This window comes from Musca autumnalis, unplaced genomic scaffold, assembly GCF_047663935.1.
Source record: "Musca autumnalis isolate F117 unplaced genomic scaffold, ASM4766393v1 scaffold_360, whole genome shotgun sequence".
Lineage (NCBI taxonomy): Eukaryota > Metazoa > Arthropoda > Insecta > Diptera > Muscidae > Musca > Musca autumnalis.
In genome coordinates, this window is record NW_027411934.1 from 88,546 (window position 1) to 98,484 (window position 9,939).

Genomic DNA, 9,939 nt, shown 5'->3' on the forward strand with positions numbered 1-9,939 from the left:
ATATAGCTTTTTATTCACTTTTCTTTACGGTCTATCACGAATGACGAGATCGAAATATTTGAAATTTAAACTATGCACAAAGTTAGATTCAAAGATTATGGTTTGTTTTACAATTCAATTTGTGTCCACGACAATTAAAAAACAGAAGAACTTGTCCGCTCGTATTCAAGATAACTAATAACTAAAAATTCAATTTACGATCCAAGCATAAAAAAGGAATCAAAACAAAAAGAGAAAAAAATTGAGCACTGACAATTTCTGTCAACCAGTGATGACAAAAACGGAGTTCACGTACGCAGGGTTCGAGATTCCTTTCATCTAGGCCGTGTTTACATAGTTGTTAAAACTTAAACTTTACTTCAACAATTAATTCAAATAACTACAAATGTATTTAAATATAATAACCCCTGCGTACGTGAACATACCGCCTCCCTTGGACGGTCAGTTCCAAAATAACAAACTTCAAGTACAATTCAATTCAGCCCACCTGGGGCAAGTAAATTAATATACATATGTTAATGATAAGTGTTTATGATAAAATATTAAATGAATTCATTAACTACAAGCCCACCTGGGGCAAATTTGGCATGAAAATAAACAAATCCTGCAGGGACAATTTAAACGAAAAACTGATATAAAAATATAAATAACTTCTTCATTTGTCGTTCTCCATGAGCCAGATGACCTCTGCCCGGTTTCCCTCCAGATCAAATTCGATTCGACCGAAGAAGGTATAGCCGAAGATACTATTCTGCATATAGGGCAGACCCTTTTCTTCCCGGGGCAGTCCCAAATAAATCGATTTCGACACATCCCGGCCTAAAACCACCACACAGTCATGTTGTATGTAAAAGGAAGGATCTGCTAAATCTTCCAAGTCATACCTCTTTAAAACCTTCTCGGGGAGCCCACGGCCCCTAGGAGTCTGTTCTGGCGGTGCACCGGCTTTGATGTTTAGCTTCACTGTTAGCGTTCGGACTTCGCTGTGGCGGTCTGTAAGCTGCACCTCCACAAGACCTTCGTCTTCCTGGATCTCGAATGGAACATAAAGGCTACTCTTATAGAAAGTGCTCTCCGTGGCGTTAGGGTCCAAAAGAATCCGCACAACTCGTTTTTTCTCATCTATCTTTGGACGGTGTATAAGGGCTAGGGCGGTCATTTGAAGCCAGGTTTCTTTTGGACTGGTAACAGGATGGAGTAGTGTGTGGTGGTCATACCAACAGCGATGGCATGCCGAGTTACTGCGGCAGTCTTTCAGTGCGTGAGACATCCCGAGACAATTTCTGCAGATTTTGTTCTGTCGTACATATTTCATTTTTTCTTCGGGATGCATTGCCAAGAATGCCCGGCACAGACGAAGAGAATGGCGCGTTTGGCAAATGGGGCAACGGTATTCATCATCATACATCATGGCTGCAGGAAAAAGAAACAATTATTACAACAAGTTTAAGGAAAGATGTGATGCACTGGCTGGGACAATAGGGGTAATTTAGTTAGGTGGATCTGGGTAGCAAAACAAGTTTATGAACAGGGCGTCGTATGATGCCCGATGATGTTTTTAGGTCAACGACTCTTACATGTCCATCCGGACCAGGGTACAATTTCATCACACGCCCTAATCGCCATTCATTAGGGTTCCCCAATTCTTGGGGCAAAGCAACAAGGTCATTTAATACCAAATTTTCTGACGGGCGCTTCCACTTGTTTCTTTTATGAAGTTCCTTTAAATAATCGGACTTCCATCGGCGACAGAATTCTTGCGAAATCACTTTTAGCTTAAGCCATCGATTTAACAACGCTGTTTTGGTAGGAACCGCTTCAGGTTCCGCTGGGGACAAAAGAGATGACCCGATCAAGAAATGAGCAGGCGTAAGAGCAGTCAAATCGTCAATGTTATCCGACTGCGGAGTCAGTGGCCGTGAGTTTAAACAGGCTTCTATCGTTGCCAATATTGTGGTGAACTCTTCATAAGTATGGCGTATCTGCCCGGAAATCTTCTTAAGATGTGTTTTGCAACTCTTTACACCCGCCTCCCATAATCCACCCATATGTGGCGCTGAGGCAGGTATGAAGTGCCATTCTAATTTCTGTTGGCCGAAATGTGAAATGGCCTTTTCCTTAAGGTCCAAGATAACCTTTCGGAAGTTAGCTTTGATCTCCCGAGCAGCGCCAACGAAGTTGCGACCATTGTCGGAAAATATTTTATTGGGACAGCCACGACGAGAGACAAAACGTGTTAACGCAGCCATGAAAGCCGGGGTAGAAAGATCGCTCACTGCTTCTAGGTGAATAGCTTTTGTGGCGAGACAGACAAAGAGACAAATGTAACCCTTTACAATGCGGCAACCACGACCAGAGAAAGTTTTAATCTCGAAAGGGCCTGCATAATCGACTCCCGTGTTAGCAAAGGGCCTGCTTAAAGTCGTCCTTTCCGGTGGCAACGCTGCCATCAGTTGTCCTTGCAACTTCTTACGGGCCAGAACACATTTGACACAATTATTAATGTGGGCTTTGATTAAATTCTTTCCCCGGATAACCCAACATTCTAACCGAATCGTTGCCATCATTAATTGTGGTCCTCCGTGCAATGTTATTTCGTGTATAAACGATATGTAAAGTTTAGTAAACTTACTTTTCGGGGACAAAATAAATGGATGTCTTTCGTTTAAAGACAGTGACATTGTCGATCCTAGGCGTCCATTGGCTCTGATAATATTATCTTTATCGAAAAAGGGTGTGAGTGTATATAAGGGACTTTTTTTATCAATCGGTTTTCTTTGGGACAGTGCGGAGTATTCGCTCGGAAAGTAGAGCTTTTGGGACAAAATTGTTAGATATTTGCGCCCAGCAGATAGTTCCTTAGGGGACAGCCTTGTACTTTCATATTTGTACGTCTTCTTCGTAGCAGGATGAGTGGCTCTAATGAACCTCTCCACATATCCAAAGACATGCACAGCTGTGACAAAGCGGTGAATATGTTGAAGGTGACTTTCTGGATCATTTTTGTCGTCTCCTTTTGGATCAGCAGATCTAGCGACATGTACTTGTGTTTTGATTTCTATGTTTACATCCGGTATATGAACATTCGAGGGCCAGTCTTGTTCGTCTTTTCGGAGCCAGTATGGACCGAACCACCACAGATCTTTCTCCTTTAACTCTAAAGGAGTCACCCCCCGGGTTGCTAGATCTGCGGGGTTATCGTGGGTAGAGACATGTTTCCAATTATCACCCACCATGTCTTGAACTTTGGCCACCCTGTTGGCGACAAAGGTTGTCCATGTATTAGATGGTTTTTTAAGCCACGCTAAAACAATTGTTGAGTCAGACCACAAATATAAAGTATGTTTCTGAATGCCTAGTTGAGGCAGAAAAGCATGAACTAAGTCAGCTAACAAAAGAGCCCCACATAGCTCCAGTCGAGGCAGAGAAACCTTCTTGATTGGTGCAACTTTGGATTTCGAGACCAGTAAATTTGAAGAGACGACATTTCCCACTTTAACTCTTGCATACAAAACGGCTGCATATGCTAATTCGGAGGAATCGCAAAATCCGTGGAATTCTAGTGAACATTCTGGCGAATATTTTACCCATCGTGGTATATTTATTTTCTCAATATCACTATAGTTCGCCAGAAAAGCTCTCCATTTCATCAGAGGCAATGGTTTTAATTGGTCATCCCACTTTATATCCTCTAACCACAGTTGTTGCATGAAAATTTTTGCTGTGATTATAACCGGTGAAAGCCACCCCAAAGGGTCAAACAATCGGGCAATAACAGACAAAACTTGTCTTTTGGTAAACGAAGTTTTGTTACTTATCGTTTCCGTCACGAAATAAAAGGAATCTGAAGCACCGTTCCATCTAATTCCGAGGGTTTTAGCCATACTATTGTCATCAAAGTTTAGAAATTCTTCGTTCAAAAGATGATCTCGTGGCAGGTCATCGAGTAATTCCTTGCAATTGGATGTCCATTTGCGCAAATGGAATCCCGCCGACTTCAAAATGTTAGTTAATTGCTCCTTTGCAACTTTTCCTTCAGGAATGGTATGTATGCCTACCAGGGCATCATCAACATACATGTTTTCTTTCAGAATCTTTGCCCCTATGGGGAACCTTTGTTCTTCATCTTGGGCTAGTTGTTGCAAAGTTCGTAGTGCCAAATATGGGGCACAATTGAGACCGAATGTTACGGTATTTAATTTATAATCTTTTATTTCCTCATCAGGGGAAGTACGATAAACGATTCTTTGAAAAGTGGTTTGATTCGGATTGACAAGTATTTGCCTGTACATTTTAGATATGTCTGCGTTAAAGACATATTTGTACAGACGCCAATTTAATATGAGAGAAATAATATCTTTTTGTAGCACAGGGCCCACATATAATTTGTCGTTCAGACTTTTCCCGGTTGCGGTAGCGCAAGATCCGTTAAACACTACTCTCAGTTTAGTTGTGGCACTTTCCGGCTTATATACGCCGTGGTGGGGCAAATAAAAACACTGTTCGTAGTTCGAAGTAGGTGGTTCAACTAATTCCATATGTCCCAGGGACAGATATTCCTGTATGACCTCGTCATACATCGATTTGAGTTCAGGCTTTTTAGACATTGATTGTTCATTCCTAAGAAATTGACAAAGAGCCACGTATCTATTTGAATTGAGGACCGATTTTGACGGTTCATCAATCTTAAATGGCAAATCTACCATGTACCTGCCGTCGGTGTTCCTTTTAACCGTATCGGCGTATATTTGCTCACATATTTTGTCGTCCTCAGAGACCTTAGGTTTGGTTGGGATTTCTTCGATTTCCCAGAATCGAGCCAATTGTTTGTCAATGGACACTCTCGTACAATGAGACACACTTGTTGTTGTTCTCGGGACCCTGCTGTTCGTTGGGCCAGTAACAATCCATCCAAAGACTGTTTCCTGGGCTACCAACGATCCAAGTATCCCATGTTCCACTCCGCCGAGTAAGATCACTGGGTATAAGTTTCCTCCTATGAGGATATCAACTGGGGCACTTTTGTAGAAATCAGGATCAGCGAATTTCAATTTTGGTAATCGTTTTCTATTAAATTGATCAAAGGAATGTGTTGGAACGTTTCCTGTAACATCAGGGACAACTAAGGCATCGATATCGATTGAAAATGTGGGATCAATTAGTGAAGATATTGTGAATACCGCTACTTTATTGCATCTTGCTAGGCATTCGCCGCCAAGACCGCTAATATTGGCCGCAATCGGCATAGTGGGCAATTTCAGCAACTTCTGGATCCGCTCTGAGACAAACGAATCATCCGAGCAGGGGTCTATCAATGCTCTGACTCTATGAGACATACCATTTTTCACAATTGTCACCCAAGCGGTGGCCAACATTGTTTTACTTGCTACGGAAGTATGGTATGTTCTGATATTTTCAGATGTAGAAGGCATATCAGTGGACTGTAAACTTGTTGTTTGTGAGGACTGAGACACTTGCCTCGACTCTTTCGACTTATTATTCCCCTGCTGGGACATGTTTGGCTTGTGCAAAAGTGTATGGTGATTGGAATTGCACTTAGAACATCTATTTTTACTGGAACAATTTGCCACCATATGACCCTGAGCTAGGCAATTGAGACAGTGATTGTCTCGCTTTACAATAGACATTCTATTTGTAAAGTCCATGCTTAGGAACTTGGGACACGACCGCAAAATGTGATTGCCTTTACACAAATTGCATTTTTGACTACTAACTTTAGTGTGGTGGACTTTGTAATTCTTTGTACGTTCAAAATTGTTGAATTTTTGCTGTTGGGGCAAAGAAGATCGTGAGCTTTGGGGGCCATAAATATCGGATACACTCTCTAGTGCATGAAACCGATCCGTTAAGAAGGTATTTAATTCTTCCCAAGAGGGCATTTCAGTCTTCTTGGCAATTGATTGCTCCCAAAGAGACAAAGTAAGTTTTGGCAATTTTGATGAACATTGGAACACAAAAATTGGATCCCACGACCCAATATCTATCTTATATAGTTTTAAAATCGAAATAGCATTATTGATATCCCTCTGCAGCTTCTTTAAGGCACTCGCTGATTCGTGAGCACATTGGGGCAGGTTAAAAATGGTTCGCAATTGATTATTTATGAGGATCCTCTTATTTTCATATTGATTTTTGAGGTTTTCCCATGCTATGTCAAACCCTTCATCCGTCAGTGGGATATGTTGGATGATCTGTTTCGCTTCCCCACTAGTTTTTTGAAAAAGGTGGTATAATTTTTCAACAGAACTAAGCTTCTTGTTTTTAATATATATTGCCGTGAATAGATCCCTAAAACTGGGCCAGTTTAGGTAATCTCCGTGAAATACCTCTGTATCACACGGCGGGACAGAAATTAAAGAATTTATTTTTGGATTTGACTTTGAACTTTCAGTCTTCAGATTTTCTTTGGCGTCACCGATCAGGGTCAGACATTTAATATAATTTGTATGAGCTTCTACCTTTTTATTTTTTAATGTTGCCTTATCTTTCTTCTGTAAATCAGAGTCAGATAAACAGTTCTTATACGAAGTTTTCCAATCTTCCCATAAACGTTCCACTTCTTGCTTTTCCGCCTCTAACGACATTTCGTTGTAAACTTTGAAGTCGGCTCCTCTGAGCTGTTCTTCAAACGAAGCTATTTCCTCGCATTGGACTAAAAAGTCTTCCATTACTCCCATGACGTCAATGTCAGTTAAACAAGTAAAATATTTTTATTTAAAAAATAAATAATGCGTCGCTGATTCGACAACAAGGGACAGTTTTGCACGAATGTTGTTAAATTCTTAAATTTGATATGAAAATTCAACTTTCTGCCTCAATTTATGTTTCCTTAAACTGGGAAAAGTGATTTTTCAAAATATTCGCTTTAAATCAGATACTTGTTTTAGGAAAAAATGTTTGTCCAAACTTCTTTTAGTTTGCTCCGGAGACAATGTATTTGTTTAATTTAATTTGTCCTCAAAGACAGAAGTAGAAATGTGATATTTAAAAGGCAAAACCAACAAAAAGCTCATAAAATTTGTTTGAGACCGAAATTTATTTAGTATCCAATCAACAATATAAAACTCAAATTTCTACGGCAAAGGTTTTTTAGTGCAGGGACAGATCAAACTATCATGCATAAGTATCACGATATAAATGTCTTTTCAAAATAGTGATATTTCCAATTAGCAATAATAAATATAAAAATATCAAAATATTTCTAGAAACCACTGTGCCAAAAAAACAATATTCCATCAAATGCTTTAACGCAGTATGTATGTCTGTATGTATCTTCTTTAGTTAAGCCACCACAGTAGCGCGAAAAGCAAGAAACTCTTACAAAGCAGAGACGGAGAGAGCGTATGTATGTATGTATGTGTGTAGAAATAAATTTGACAAAAAAAAAAAAACAGCACGCTTCCAATTAACGATGCATTGAGGCAATTTATGTAAAAAATGAAATCAGCTAACTTTTGTGTTTTGTTGTTGTTAAGAGCAAATTATGACTGTCTCATAAACAGTGTTTTTATTCCTCAAAAGTGATGTGTGTCCGCAAAAAGGTACGACAAATATTTCCAAACAAATGTATATAGATATTGGAGAACATTAAAGTATAATAACGTTTATAAAATGTAAATGATTTAAACTCGATTTGTTTTTATTGTTTCTGTTCGATGGGGCATAATAAAATATTGACGATTTTTTTCTGCACTTCGTATTGACACCACTGTTATGTGTTCTCTTTATTTAATAAAGTTTATTAAGGCTTTCTCTCCGGTGTTAAATAAATAAGGGATAGAGCGAGTTGAAATAGATCACAGCAACAACATGACAAACAAATAATCCAGTATGTGTGTATGTGCAACTACTTTTGTATATTAGACTGTGAAATCTCTCATTGGTTTTATGTGTTTGAGGTGTAGGCAAATGACGATGACCTACCTCAACAACAAAGCAAGGAATAGCGGTACACAGTTTTTTGCTTATTTATTTTTGAGCCAAAAAAATATTAAAATTTTTTGAAATTTTGCAACACAGCACGGGATAGGTTGGGGAAAGGGTATGTTGTAGGAGGCAATGGATTTAAGGGCCAGTAATTTTCCAAATGCATCACAATATAAATAGGATTGTGTACATACCTTATCGTTTTGGTTGGTATCGGCCTGAAACTTTGCAAAAACTGGTTCTTGTAGGGATCGTCAGGACCATATGTTAGGGCCACACACCTCTAACCTCGGGCAGCAAAGATACCCACACCAAAACTTACAGCAGGGGAAGACAGGAACAGCCGCGTGAATACAGGAGGTAACTACCAAAACAGACAAATCCGTTTGGTGACACTCGTAGGAGGCAGAAAATCACACACAACACTTTTCGATTTGAGACTGTTCTTAGCCCAGTTGGGGCATCAATAGAAAATAGCACAAGTTTTAATTGGAACAAAACCCGAGGGAACACAAATGTCGAGAACCACACTCTTTAATTATTTAATCGATCGCCGAAACGGGGCATGAAATAATGGAACACGATTTGATTGGTTTTATTTAATAGTTTTATTTAAGTTGCTTATTTTTCAATTCACTTTTATTTCCAGTCAACAATTGTTATTTATATTGAACGAGTCATAAAACTATATTGGAATTCAATAATTAGATTTCTTTTTAATTAGTTAAAGAATGCACAAAACACGATTGAGGGAGAAGTCGTTCGCTCGATTGCCAAAAAACTAATAACTATAAATTTCAACTTACGATCTAAGAAAATGAATGATGGATCAAAACAAAACAAAAGGAAAAAGGGAGCACTGATAATTGATGTTGACCAGTGATGACACAAACGGAGTTCACGTACGCAGGGTTGGGACTCCTTATAATTAGGCCGTGCTTACATAGTTGTGATTATTAAACTTTAACTCAACAATCAAATTTAAGTAACTATAAATGAATTTAAATAGCATAACCCTACGTACGTGAACAAAAAGTATCACATTACAACGATTGCGTTGGCTATAACGAGCGAGTATGGCCCCACTTAACTGGAAGCCCAAGGCTTAGGTGGAGTCAGCAAGTGGAAGAAGAAATCAGAAAACACCCGAATTGCAAAAACATAGCAAAGAAAGAGATGAATGGAGATCTCTGCTTAGTTCGGTTTATGATACTAATGTTCTGTAAGGGCCAGCTAAGTAAGTAAGTAAGTAAGTAAGTAATATTACCGCTAGTATAACTATCGCATAAAAATGTTTAATTTTAATGGCAAAACAGGCCATCTTTCGGAAATTGAATATCCAATGTGAAACATCCGGTCTCATTCCATTGACCTGTAGACTTCGTGGACATATTAGTCAGGGGCACAGACCACGTGAATATTAGGAGATCGAATAAAAACCAAAATTTGTTGTGATAGTTGGAAGACACTCGCCAACTGTGTTAAACATATGGATAATATTATAATATATATTACATTTATCTGCGTTGATATATAAAGGAAAAGCTAACTGATGCTCTTCCAATGTCCAAAATGTATATATACATATATTACCTTATATATGATATTTTATGGTGATCAGTTAACGTTAACCCATGCCACCAGAGCGATCTTTGCTTACATAGTAATTTGATTTTTCACGAAAACGCTCTAAAGGCCTCATTTATGGTCCAATCCATGAAAAAAACGATTTTTACATAAATTTATGATGATCGCTTAACTATAACCCGTGCCGCTTGACCGACCTCCATAGTACTTTGTATGGGGCCAAAGGCGGATTTTCAGGAAATCGCTCTACAGGCCACAATTATTTTCTAATTGATGAAAAAAAATTACCAGCTCATTGTTGTGGCTAAAAAATTAATCATACAAAAATGTATGAAAATCAGATCGTATTTTGTTATAGCTACAATATGTAATTTGTGCCCTAATATTAATATTAAGATACGCACT

General features: G+C 38.8%; 1 protein-coding gene across 1 annotated transcript; it reads right to left on the minus strand.

Moving 5' to 3' along the window:
- Positions 1–655: 655 nt before the first annotated feature.
- On the minus strand, positions 656–6,698 carry LOC141400534 (uncharacterized). Its single transcript, XM_073979740.1, has 2 exons — positions 3,887–6,698; positions 656–1,413 (listed from the first exon to the last, which is right to left on the minus strand). Exons 1-2 carry the CDS (start codon positions 6,696–6,698, stop codon positions 656–658), a joined length of 3,570 nt encoding a protein of 1,189 aa, XP_073835841.1.
- Between the last annotated feature and the right edge of the window lie 3,241 nt (positions 6,699–9,939).

Bases quoted from the DNA above. Each gene is read 5' to 3' on its own strand.
- LOC141400534 (XM_073979740.1), bottom strand. From the start codon at position 6,698: ATGGGAGTAATGGAAGACTTTTTAGTCCAATGCGAGGAAATAGCTTCG. The intron at 1,414-3,886 runs GTATGGCTAAAA...TTTTTCCTGCAG, and splicing joins TCTAAACTTTGATGACAATA to CCATGATGTATGATGATGAA.